Raw genomic sequence first — 14,170 nt, forward strand, 5'->3', positions numbered from 1 at the left:
TCGTCCCATTCCCGCACATTTTAGTGTTCTCTCCTGGAAGTACGGTCATTGTATTCAAGTACAATTACTTGAATTCGATTGCTTGTCAATTTCTTTCCAATAAATCGGATGAAACATTTTTACAATTTCCATCCCTTTATTGAAAACAGGACATTCTTTTCGACTAACAGTACAGAATATGCACAAATTTTTGATTCTGTGAAGAGTTTCGTTTGTAACAGCGTCAGAAATTCGGCAAAAATTTAAATCATGGTTTTCTAAATTGTTTGCAAATGTCTCTTTGCTTCACACAAAAATAATGTTTGCTTTCATGGAGATGGCAGAAATTAGAGCATTTTACTGTCGAGAGGCTGAAAATCTGACAATTTAGATAAGTGAAGCTTTTTTTTCTTACATTGTGTAGTCATTCGCACAAGGTGGGAAAAAAGTAACATGACGATTTGAGAAAGGATGGGGGGGGGGGGGAGTGAAAAGCCTTTAAAAAAAAAAAACATTACCTGAAAAATGCATTTAAATACAGTAACAAAGCATTTGTACTTGCAGTACCAGTGCAGTCAAAATGATGGACTCATTTGTCATAATTTCACTGAATGTCCAGTCAAGTACACAATTGAAACAACCAGGCTGTAGTACCGAAAAAGGAACACAAATATGAACGTCATCAATACTGCAGCAGCGCTCCGCATATGAAGACAAGTCAAGTAAATATTAAACTAAAATCTAAAGTGTCCTTCTGAGAGTAACAAAATAAAGATTTGGTCATTTGGAGCACACAAACGGCTCGGCTTAACTGTGTGTGCACGCCTCAAACAAGGTAAACCCACTCACACACACACATTTACACGGAATCAATCACACTCAAACCTATACACGTTGTCATTCACATGCAGTCACACTTACTTCAGTCACTCACAAATGTTCAGCTCGGCTCTCACAAGCATGCGAGTCCATCGCTACGAGATGATTGAAGTTACCACTTTCCAGGACATGATGTAATTTCCAGGGATTCGGATCGACCGCGCACTTCTGTCGTTTGAAAAAAGGCAGGACAGACGAAAGCGGGCATTGGAAAACAAAGATATTCATCAAATCGTTTGTCCTGATGAGGTTAAAACACACTCACAAAAAGTTTGTGATATTGACGTCAACAGAAGCCAGTGATTCTCAAAGTGTGGAACATGCGAAAAAAAAGCACGGAAATATTCAGCAGTCCGATATTCAAAAGTCAAATGTCACCCCCAAGTGTAAGATCACAAACTCTTTGTGAGTCAACCATTTGATTGAAGATCAACATCCTTTTAATTTTTGGGGAATGGCTCATCATTCAAGATTATTTTAGGTTCAATATTTTCATTCAATCTACTGTAATTATAATGGGCAACAAATATTAACGGATTTTCACCATTGGCAGTTGGGAGCGGCCAATAACAAGTTGACTGTATAGGAAAGACGAGTGCTTGGGTCCTCATAAAATGTAAGAATTCCAGTCCGTTGCATGCACGTGTCGCCCTAACTCACCTAACTTCAAAACACACATACACACCCACCCACGCACCCCCACACACCTACTCATACACACTTGCTTATTTTCCAAAGTTGCCAAAGTTACAAAAGGCATCTTGCTTTGCCGGGGTCCTCATTACAGGGTGCGCGCCTGTTGTCATGGAAGGCGGCGCGCTTGCCAAGGTCATGCCGGGATTGGCCAGTAGTCTGATGGGTGCTTTGTTGGCGTGTGGCGGCAGGCTGAGGTTTAGGCTCCCGAAGTTACTCGACAGGACGCCTGCGAAATGTACAAAGGGCAGCCATGAGTTATATTTCAATAGTACTTTCTTACATTGCATATGAATACATAAGCTGCATCTCTGAGTTTAATCCATTCATGCACAAATGACTCATAGTCAAAGGCGATTAGACGTCTACCACAGTCAATGGAAGTGAAAAATTAACATTCACAGCCAGTCCTCCCAGTTTAAATGAATTGGATGTAGGTCGCCATCAATCGCATATAAGAAGGTAAATACTAGGTGTGTGACAAAATATCGAAATGGTGATATATCGTGATACATTGTATCACAAAAGGTTATTGATATGCTCCTGCCAAGAACCAAGATATGGTTTTAAAAAGGTGTCAATGTCTAAAAAAACAAATAAAAAGGAACCAACAAGTTGCTACCAAAATCTTCCACCATAATAGTGTCTCAGTTAACTCTAAGGCTGCATTGACAATGCAAGACGCCGAATCCATTTAGACTGGGAACGTTCGTTCATTCGAAACCAGAGCATTCACAGTCATTCTGTTCGATTTTTCAGGGCATTTACAGGTCATTTCCTATTGAGTTTGAGTCACTGCCTATTCATTTGGGTGATTTCCAGGTCAATTCCTGTTCTGTAACTCAAAATAAACAGGAAGTGACCCATAAAACACCCCAAAATCAACATGAAGTAACTGAAAATCAACAGGTAAATGACCTTAAATGGCCCAAAATTACCTCATTGCCTGGCATTGGCTGCCACCGACCACCATAAACGTACAATCCGTTTGAAGTGGGAGGGATGGAAGCGAATTTAACATTCGTTCATTCGCTGCCATCCCTCCCAGTTCAAATGGATTGGACGTGTACTAGTGATAAACTCATTCCAATTCACAGCAGAAGCTTGTTTTTCTGTTTATGAGTTTGCTGTCATCCCTCCCAGTTCAAATGGATTGGACGTCTACTAGTGATAAACTCATTCCAATTCACAGCAGAAGCTTGTTTTTCTGTTTATTAGTCGTTTGTAGAATATTCTAGAAAGATTTCCTGACCAATGTATCGATAATCGTTGTATCGCCATATCGTCAGATCGTTGTTCTCTTGAGCTTTGTATCGCAAATCGTATCGTATCGTGAGGTACCAAGAGGTTCCCACTCCTAGTAAACACTATAAAAAAATAACTTTAAAGTGTGACTTGGGGCCGTAACCACTATGTATTAGGGATGTGCGCGACTAGTCGTTTAACCACCTATTCATAATTAAACTTTTCGTATCTTACTGGTCGGTTAAATGCAGCATCATGCATCATGAGCCCCTTTCAGACATACTCTGAACTCCGGTTAAGTCCCAGCAATTATATGTCTGAAAGCAATTTTTCGGGTCGAAAGACACGGAGATGACACTGGCATTAACCGTCTCGCGTCCTAGTTTAATGTCCGGGACTTCACCGGGACGCGGCATGCATGACAGTAGCCGGTTAATTCCCTGGTCACGGCGCGAAGTCTGATGACGTCACTATCATGGCGGGCTGATCGTCATTTCCTCTTTCTTCGCAGAAAGACGAAAAGCGGTTAACAACCATCACAATTATCAACGTGACAAACTGAATTAACCTGGAAACATAGCAAAATTAATTTGCTACTGAATCTTAAAGCCGATGAAGAGACAACTCATTGTCCGTAATGTAATGTAACGTAATGTCCGGTTTATATAATCCCGTCCCTCACCCTCCACGCACAGCGCGCGCCGAGTCGCCAACACTGGACGAGTCTGAAACTGTCCAACATCTCTCCATGTCTGAAAGCCATAACACGGGTAAATCCCACGTCACATTACACGGGAATTTGGCAGTATATAAGTCCGGAAGGAGCTTTTGTTAACGATAGTGAACACTGTCCCCTGAAAGTGTTAAATGGATTGGACATCTATCATTTTCTGTTTATTTTTGTCTGATATTTTAGATTTGTTTAAATGACCCTAAAAAAAGGATTAGACATCTATCACCGTCCATTGCACAGACACATGATCCTTCACTGTTAGCCCTCCAAGTACAAATGAATTGGATGTCATCAATGGTAGCCAATAAATTAAGAAAAGGACACGCCACCTTGCTGTTGCATGATGTTGTTGAGGGCTGTTTGCGTTTTGACCGGGTTGACGCCGGTCGACAAGAAGTCCAGACTGATGTTGACAGACGGGTCAGACCAGGTGGAGCCTAAAGTTCCCTGACCTCCCACCCCGACGTTCTGTTTCAGTCCAGCCTGTGACTGAGACGTCAAACCTCCCAGACTCTGCCGCCAGATAGAAATATGACAACGAACTTTATCTACAGGGAATAAAAATGTGAAAACACAAGATGGAGGTGCGTTTGATACCTGCTGGGAGCGAGACGACGGCACAGTTGGTACAGCGGTGGACGAGAAGGTCAAACTTTGCGAAGCGCTCAGCGTCGTCGCGTGCATGCTGGTAAGTGGCTGACTAACGCCACCCATCAGGTCAAAGAGCTCAGCAGAAGGTGGGACAGCGGTGGGTTTGGGGGCGTGGTTAAGTGGTGGCGGCGGGGTGCCAAACAGGTCGGCAATCGGTTGCGCAGCAGCGTTGGCAGTACGGGATGACGTCATGGGGTTGGTGAAGGCGCTCCAGTCTCCGAAGTCCGCGTTTCCGTTGGCTGGTGCCGCAGCTGGTCACATGACAAATAATGAAAGAGTGTTCGTCTTGTTGTGATGTTGATGCTTAGAAGCAAAATGCCACACTTCCTGTGTGTTCTGAGGCATTTCTCCTCGAGACTTTTTTGTAGTTCTACTAAAGATGTCTGACAAATTTCAAGTTGCTAGGGCTTTGCGGGCTGAATTGTGCTGAACTTACTTGGCTCCGAAATTACAATTGATAGTGCCCTTTTATGTTTTGTTAACCCTGAAAAGACGCTTCTAACCTCTTGCAAGTTATTTAGGCCAAGGAAGGACAATAAGAAAAGCTTACTGCTGGTAGCAGGCAGGCTAGCGGACGCCGCTGGGGATGAGAAGTCTGCAAATCCGCCGATAAGGTCACTCGAGCAGCCCCCTGAACGGAAACACACTTGTGGTAACAACCTTGCAATGGATCACAAAGACAAAGGTACATACCCGCAGCAGAGCTCTGATTGGCCACTGGCTCGATGTCCAGCAGGTCTGCAAGTCCCTCACTGGACAGCCGGCTAACGGATGCCTAGTGAGACAGCGGAGAGGGGGCGGGGTTAAATACGGTCGCTGACGGTGCCCATGTGATTTTTAGGTGTGACGGAAGAGGGTTGTCTTGTCAAGCAAGAGTGTCTTCTCAGGCGAAAACAAAAATAAATTCTAGCCTTGTCAATGTTTTGTGAAAGTCGTTGTCTTACAAATGTAAAATAAATAAATGTCCCACTAGAATCGTTCAAGCTACTTGTTGTCTTCAAATCATCTTGAAGCTCATTCCTGACAAGATGGCCTGTGGTGTACCTCGTTGTCTTCAGGACTCTTGTCTCCTGTGTAGTGGGCGGCGGCGCCGAGGTCCAAGGTCTTGTTGGAGGGTGTGCCGACGCGTTTTCGCGTGGTGGTCGTGGTGGTCTCGGAGGCCTGGGTATTGCGGACGACATTCTTGGTGGTGACCGTTTCTTCTTCGTCTTTGAATTCGTTTGCTTCCTGACGGCCGTTCCTGGATGTCCTGTCTTCCTCACTGTCGCTACCGAGAAGAGGAGAAGAGAGGCGTGATGCGGCGGTCACGAAAGTGCACTTATTGAGTGATTCACAAAAAAACACTAATACTGTATTGGCCCGAATATAAGACGGTGTTTTTTGCATTGAAATAATACTGAAAAAGGGGGTCATCTTATATTCGCGGTCTAGACATTATACCCATTCACGACGCTAGATGGCGCCAGATATCATTGAGGCGATGTTCTGTCATAACAAATCTCGGCTACTGTTTTTAGTTTAACCAGTTTGCATTATTTTATTGCAATGTTTTTCCTTATTCAGATTTGTTTCAAGACTACAGTTACAGTTAGACTTCACTTTGATGGTTAATGCAGTTATTGCAATTTTGTTGTTTTATCACAATAGATTGGTTTATTTACATTTCAAAAACCAGAAGCCATTCATTTACGAATGTGATTGCACTTTAGTTTACATATTTAAATGTTCAGATATTAAGATTTGAATGAGGCAAAATAACATGCGTTTTCTCTCAAATATATTGTTATAATCATTTGTTTCGGATGTACTGTAATTATTTTCTGTATAAAAATTAATTTGGTGTTCAAAAAGTCTTTTTTTTCCCCAAACTTGAGTCTTGAAAAAGAGGGGGTCGTCTTATAATCAGGGCCGTCTTATATTCGGGCCAATATGGTATGTACTGTATGCTGACACACACATTGTTTCTAAAATTAGGGGAGTAACTCACCATAATTCATGATGCTATAAATGGTAATATTTGCCAATATCACAAATATTATATGATTCAATGGCCTTCAATTGATTGAATAAGATATTATGTACACATTTAACACAATTACTTATATTTCACTAAATCAATACAGAAATACAAATCAATTTTAATGCTTTTGACAATTTTGCTTCAGATATTTTTTAACAAAGCAGCTTAACTAAACGATGATTTGATATAAATGTTTTTGCGTTTCAATCAATTTGATTCTTACTAAACCAATTTATCGATCCAACAGATATCAAACAAACGTACAACACAGAAACACCCCCACACACATACGGAAACAGTGATACACAAAAACAAACACACATGCGCTCTTTAGCACATAAACCACGGGGCATTACCTGATCCTATCCGGGGAGTCGTCTCGCTCCTTCTTCCGGAACTTGCTAATGGTGTCGTCAATGGTACTGCCGATCTTTTCGCCGATCTCACCGAGCTTCTCGCTAAAGGGGAACGCCGCCCGGCTCTTGTCCCAGTCCTCTTCCCATTTACTGCGCTCCAGCTCGCAAGCTGTCAATACACAAGTAGACATGTTCAGGTCTCAAATTATAAAATAAGCAACTGAAAAGTGACTACGAGCCTGTTAGTATGCTCACAGTTTTTTAATATTCCCCCTCCCATGCTGTCTGAGGACACCCCAATGTATTTGTCCTTGTTCTTCTTGGCCTTCTTTCGCTCCTCTCGAAGTCTGTCGTCATCCTGGACGAATTCCACCATCTCTTTCACCTTCTGGCGTACGTTGATGCCTTGGTCTTTCCCGTTCTCGTCTGTCCGGCAAACAGCAAAACACTTGTTAGTTCAAGCACCTAAAAAGACTGCACTCAAGCCACTAGATGAGACATAAATTGCACGCCGACCAATGAAGTGGTAGTTCTCCAGAGATCTCAGGTCGTAGATGTGTTCTCGTGCACTGGTCACCACTCGCTCCGATCCGTTTCTGATCAGGTAAGCTAGCAGCAGCAATGCCTATAGGGTCACACGCAACCACATTACACAACAATAAGAAACTGAGGATGACTGATCGATTAGCGAGTTAGGCTCGGTAAACAAACAAAAACAACAGACACATTCAGGCTGTTTTCAATCACAATTTTGCAGAATTCACTAATGCTAACTACCACATCACATAATCTATACATGATCTGTTCTAGCGAAGATCCCCTCAATTTCTCTGACTGCTTCAACCGCTCCTGCACCGCATCACAAAGGGAAAAATGATTTGACAACTAAGGGTGTAACGGTACATGTTGTCGCGCCGCGAGAACACAGTGAAACGCGGGCGTTAAAGTCAATCAGCCAATGCACACCAGTCGCAGTGCGGCCGCGTGTTAGACGCATCCCAGAAGCGTCCCAGAAGCGGCTCAACACGACGCATGTGAAAAGAACGGCAGAGTTTATTATTTGACGCGAGACGCGACCCTCCTGCGTCAATACTACTACCAGTAGCTAGGATCGGGCAGACCGGGAGTCACTCGTGTAAAAATACGGTGGATCCGGTCGATTTTCAAACTAATATGCAATCGTAACTAGGGCTGTCCCAAACGACTAATTTTCTCCCGATTAGTCAGCCGACTATTTTTACGATTAGTCGACTAATCTAATAATTATTTATTTATTTATTTATTTATTTTTTTTTAAACTAATTTAGCAATGAAATTTTTGTTGACGCTTATCAATTAAAAAAAAACATATTGGAACACTCAAATCATTTATTAAAGTACAAATAAACACGTAAATAACAATAATAAATCACAAATAAACAATGAGTTCAAATGCTGATAGAATTAGCTAGTGTAGCATCCCGATTGAAAAGATGGTCTCTTAAACTGATGGTTTACAACTTTTATTCCATCCTTGATGTAAACACACCGTAAGAGCTACGGCGCACACAAATAAAGCCACACAATTAGAAATTAACAAAAACTTTTCACCTTTTTCCTTTTAAACCTTATTTATATATCAATGAATTGCCTATATGAATTGCCTTTACCTTATTACCTTATCATTGACAATCTCTCCCTTGAGTGCAATCACTGTATATACTGTATATATTTATGACCTTTTAACCTTAAATAATTTTCTATACCATAAAATAAACCATAACATGAAATAAACCTTTCAATTAGCATTAAGAACAATACTAATAGCACTTATAGGCCCATTGTCAATGAAACATTATTATTTAGTAAGGCGACAGCACCCTCTGGTGTACAAAAAATGAAAAAAAAAAAAAAAAAAAAAAAAAAACCTTACAAACTGCGTGAAGGTGCTTGAGGTGTTTATTCACGACCGACGTGCAGCCAAGCTTGGCACTGAAGAGACAGGACAGAAGAGTGTACTCTCCTTTGTTTCTTTGAAATAAGTCAATGTTTTGGACACTCTGGTGCGCTTTTTTTGGCTTTGTGCCGCTTTCCCTGCTTGCAAACAGAGCATCCGACATTCTAACTTTCCACGCATATATTTTTTTAACCCTTCATTAACCGTCGACGGCATGTTGTGCTCGTCGACGGATTTACGTCATCGATGACGTCGACTACGTCGACTAGTCGGGACAGCTCTAATCGTAACCCACTTTTTGAGTCCATCAGATCTCTTGAATAGTAGATCTTGGCACAGTTGACTTGTCTTTGTTGATTTACTGTTGTCTTCTCTGCTATAATAACAACCAACACGGCCCTGTGTTCAATACAAAACCCTCTTACCACAACAAAACAAGTAGTAACTAATATTCACATAGGAACTAACGTTATACAACATAAAATATACAATATAAATGAATACTACATCACATTTCTAAAGTATAAACACATAATAAAATCAATAATAGCCCATTTAAATAAAATAAATTGAAAGGAGCTAAAACACCTATAATTAAATAATAAGAATAATACACAGATCCTGCGTACTAGAGATGTCCCGATCGATCGGGTCCGATCACGTCATATTCAAAGTATCGGAATCGGCAAAAAAATATCGGCCATGCCTTTTTTAAATAAATATATATATATATTTTAATTAAATCATTTTCTAATTGTATTTGTTCCGTTTTCCCCACGGAAAGGGGTTGACCACGGTGTCTAAGGAATTACTCAGCTCACTTTTCCACTGTTCCTCTTTTCCTCTTTATTTTGCTTTTTGCAGTTTAAAACGTCAGGCAGGAACAGGATTAGCCATAGCAGCAATAGTGGTAGTCATGGCAGCAGGTAATAACCTGAACAATGTTAAATACGCAATTTCAGTTTCCCAAACAATGTTTTGATGCATATAATAAACCAACAATTCTCCCACTTACTAAATACTGTCCTGGTAGCATAAACACCACAAATGTGTTAACAAGCATATCACCAATATAAAGATTATATCAAACTACACAATTTCATTTAAAACAGTTTCAATGTATTCAGTGAAAGAAACATGAGTGATCCATAAATTATTAACAAATTAATAAATTAACACCATCACCAACACACCAGCAGCATCAATGTAAATTAATCAATACTTGCTATAAAATTTAAATTCATTAATTTTATATTTACGTTTCAGTAGTATAACCGTATTTACATCAATTCAAATAACCCAGCGCCAAACTATACAATATACAGTCCGCTCTACGTGGACTACAAGTCCCATAATGCCTTGCGGTACCAGGAAGTCACTCGCGGCTGGGTTAAACCCGCTCTCACGGCTTACATTTTACCAAGCAAATGTGACGATCAAGGCATGCGGTACATCAACAAATCCAAATAACACAATCCCCAATCATCACCGCATGTGAGTATGGCATTTTGATGACTTTGCAAACATCGCAACAAAGTTAAAATGACAGCTCGGAGACACTCGCAAAGCGGCGTCATCAAGTAACGTAAACTGCGAGTTTATTAAGTATAAAGCATTGAATTTTAACAGATAAAACAACATCACCCACAACATAATGAAAACGAAGTGCTTTTACCTGTTGGCTGTACACCGGGTCAGGACTCACTACTTTTTTCGTGCTGAACCACCGCGGCATTTGACTTTTCAAACGTGACATGTGACACGCACGGACATTTGATCACGTGCCGCGCACGGACATTTCATCACGTGTCAACGATGTCACCCACGAACATTTAAGGGACCGTTCGCTAAACTCCTCCATTTGCCATTAAGGGCAGCGCAAATACTGTGAAACAACAATGCAGGACCCCAAATTGAATTTTTCTAAATATTGGTACAGTGTAAATGCACATCCCAAACAGTATTTAACGTCACAGACATAATATGTTACACTCATTCAGAGTCTTTAGTTTAGGCTTAAAGTAGGGTTATCAAATTTATCCCGATAATGGCGGCAATTAATGTGTCATGTTAAAATATTTAACGCAATTAATGCATGCGCTGCATGACCCTCTCACTCATTGATGCGCTCAATCTGTAATGACGCTGTTTTACCTATATAGGGAGATAAAACGCAGCGCAAAATGAGTAGAGTGAACTTTGGCAGCCTTTGGAGCCTTTTATTAATTGGCAAAAGCCTTACAATCCCTCTCCCTATGATTAGACAGATCATGGGAAGCAATGTGGGGAAGCAAGGTGGCAATTGATCATTGTCTGAACACCTTGTGTTATTTCCCAACGCAGAGAAGATCTAGCAATTGGTAGCACGTTGCACAGTCATGGTTCCACTTCCCATCATGCATTTTGGATGGCCACAGTATCATTTACTGAAAGCTCAACAAATACACTAGATGGCAATATATAGTCACAATATACAAAGTCACAAGTCTTTCTATCCGTGGATCCCTCTCACAGAAAGAATGTTAATAATGTAAATGCCATCTTGAGGATTGATTGTCATAATAAACAAATACAGTACTTATGTACTGTATATTGAATGTATATATTCGTCTGAGTTTTATTCATTTTTTTCTTAATGCATTGCCAAAATGTATATGATCGGGAAAAATTATTGGGAATGATTGAAATTGAATCAGGAGCAAGAAAAAAAGCAATCAGATCAGGAAATATCGGGATCGGCAGATACTCAAACTAAAACGATCGGGATCGGATCGGGAGCAAAAAAACATGATCGGAACAACCCTACTGCGTACTAGGCATGTGCCGGTTACCGGTTTCACGGTTTACCGTGGTGTGAAAACGTCGCGGTTTCAAAACCACTAAAATTTTCCGTCAGACCGTAGGACGGTATTCGCTATTTTTCTTGTGTCAAAAATGCAGCCAGAAGTGGCTTGGCGCAGCAGCGCTCACCCCCTCCCGTTTGTTGCTGTGTGTGAGAGTGACGCTATCGGCTACACAGCCAGCTAACCCAAAAACAATTACTCCAAACATAAGGCGTACTGTTCTTCAATTTATTGAGCTCTCAAATCGTGGTAAGTTTAATATACAAAATGAATACATTTAAAATGTTGTACAATTAGATTTTTCCATGTGAGTAGCTTCCAAAGATTAGCACCATGGAAAAAGTTCGCCAAAAACAAAACACACATTTTCCTTTCAAATTCAATATATAAACTAAGTAAAAGCTTACAAAGATGAATGTTAGCCTAGGCTCAGCTGGGAGAGCAACTTCGTTGAGTGTTACAGCCGCAGAGTGAGAAAACAAGCTTGATTCGCTTGAATGAAGGGGAAAAAGTGATAGCATCAAAGATCGCTAATTGCGAACGATGATCTTGCCCTAAGCACAAATCCACGTTCGCTGGATCAAGGTGAGGTCTCACTCCCAATGTGTTTTTTTTTTTTTTTTTTTTTTTTTTTTAAGATCAAACCTTTCCACAACAATATTGACATTTTAACTAACTTATACATTTTTACCTAACTTATGAATTCCTTATGTTATTTTTAACACAAAGGCATAACATCATGTAGACTAGAGTTGACACAGTGGCTGAAAATGGCGAAACTTCACTTAAGCTTTTCCACCCACAAAAAAAAGTCATGCAGTATAAATTTTAAAAAATTTTATTCAGAAGTGTTTTTACTTTATAGAAATGATTTTGTTCTTGCTGTAATCTTGTGCAACTTGAGCTGTGGCTGTGAGTATAGTCTATAAGTTATATTTATTTTAATTTTATTTCCAATATTTTTTAAATGATAATTTATTTATTTTAACAACATATTCATGTTCCAATTTGCAACTATGGTCTGAAAAAAAAAATCCTGTTCAATGGAAAAAAGTTTTTTTTTTTAACCCATACATCTCAAAATTTTTGGGAGCTATAATTACAATACCGTGATACCGTGAAACCGCGGTATTTTTGCTCACGGTTATCGTACCGTCAAAATCTCATACCGGCACATGCCTATTGCGTACACAATTAAATATATTCATTTCTGTGTGGGGCTTTAACTTGAGAAAATCTACCAATAAAGCTTACGAAAACTGTTCATAAGAAAAATAAATGATTCATTGAGGCATTTCATTTGTAAAAAAAAAAACATTTTAAAGTCTTTTTCATTGGGATTGCTTTTCCCTTTAGCACAGGACTTTTTTCTTCTTTCTTTCAGAAGAAAGCTGACCAATACGCGGGGTCTGACAGGCAAATTGTTGGATTATCTTTAAATACCAGGTACTTTTTGAGCAGAATTCTAGCTTTGTATAGGCTAGTGTTCCTATTAGTGAAAGCACAAAGGTGTGTAATAAACAACTAGCACATTTATATTTTGCATTTTGTTTTCTTACTGTACCGAAAATGAACCGAACCAAGATTTTTGTGTACCGTGACACCCCTATTGACAACCATTTTTAAAAAAATGAGTGTTATGACAACATGACGCACACCTTGTAGACCCGCCTCCAGTTCTTCTTGTTGTCTTTCAGCATCCTGGTCCACAGCATGTTCATCACTTCGGGGAACTGCTCGTACATGAAGGTTGACCTGCACACGCACGCATACACCATCAGGTCAAGAAGTACGCATGCGTGGTTGTGTATTAGTGTCCGTACATACTTTGCGATATCTCCCATCAGCTGACCAGAAGGTCCCCAAGGGTCATCATTGGTAGCCTCTCTCACCTTGGACTCGATCTCCGAATAGTTCATCACCACATTGGTACTGGTGGCACATGGTAACACACACTTATCTTATTATTGTGTTAGTGTTTCAGGGGCATTGACAGCAATAGATATCCAATTGCAAATGGGTCGGACATCAGTCGCACTGAATGGGTTAAAATGATCACTTCCCATGAGAGCTCAACTTAGAACCCATCAAAATAAAATTAGCCATCAACACTCTTCCTGTCTGTTGTTTTTGTCCTGAGAGCCAACGATTCTTTTGTGTGCTTGGAGGAGGTCCTTGTTTAGACTTCCGTTAGGACAGCATGAGAGACGCGATTGATGCTGCATTTTTTATACGCTTCGTGGAAATTAGCGGGCGGGACAGGATGTAAAAGGGCGTGATGCGACTGCAGCCTAACGGGCCAAGCCGAGCCATGCTAGTGCAATTAGCTGGAGGGGGGCTCGCATTCACAATCAAAGGAGAACAAAACATCATTTCGAGCAAGTCAAGCTGATTCCCTCGAGTGGGGTTGAGTCAAAGCGGTCATTAAAGATGAACTTTTGACTTCGCAAGTGGGCAATCGGCACAAGGTTACAGTAGCCTGGCAGCTAGCCTGCTAACGGTGGCGAACAGCTGAGCCGAACCCGTGACGTCACAGCGCCGAGCCGCCCGCTAGCCGGCTTTTGCTTAGCTTAACTTAAAGCTTTTTAGCGTCTACTTACGCTTTGTCCACCAGCTCTCGAACCTTCCACATGTTCAGCATCTTCTGGCGCGTGGACGCTCCACGCACGCACGCCGCCGAGGCACCTTTCCGGACTCACGCGCACGCCTCGAGACGCCGCCGCTCGAGCTTTACGGCCCAGTTGCTTCGGCAACGTCAGCGTGACGTCACCCGCGTATTATTGACAAGAACGTTAACGTTTGACCCAAGAGTTCTATCACATAAAAACTTTTTTT

The 14,170-nt window shown here is 40.9% G+C and overlaps 1 protein-coding gene across 1 annotated transcript; it reads right to left on the bottom strand.

Annotated features, from left to right (window-relative positions):
- Positions 1 to 122: 122 nt before the first annotated feature.
- On the bottom strand, positions 123 to 14,103 carry LOC130906460 (clathrin interactor 1-like). Its single transcript, XM_057820831.1, has 12 exons — positions 13,936 to 14,103; positions 13,163 to 13,267; positions 12,994 to 13,090; positions 7,073 to 7,181; positions 6,812 to 6,982; positions 6,557 to 6,725; positions 5,225 to 5,447; positions 4,874 to 4,955; positions 4,731 to 4,811; positions 4,127 to 4,431; positions 3,859 to 4,042; positions 123 to 1,780 (listed from the first exon to the last, which is right to left on the bottom strand). The coding sequence occupies exons 1-12, from the start codon at positions 13,974 to 13,976 to the stop codon at positions 1,584 to 1,586; spliced, it is 1,764 nt and encodes a 587-aa protein (XP_057676814.1). The 5' UTR covers positions 13,977 to 14,103; the 3' UTR covers positions 123 to 1,583.
- Positions 14,104 to 14,170: the final 67 nt, after the last annotated feature.

This window comes from Corythoichthys intestinalis, chromosome 18 (genome assembly GCF_030265065.1).
Source record: "Corythoichthys intestinalis isolate RoL2023-P3 chromosome 18, ASM3026506v1, whole genome shotgun sequence".
Lineage (NCBI taxonomy): Eukaryota > Metazoa > Chordata > Actinopteri > Syngnathiformes > Syngnathidae > Corythoichthys > Corythoichthys intestinalis.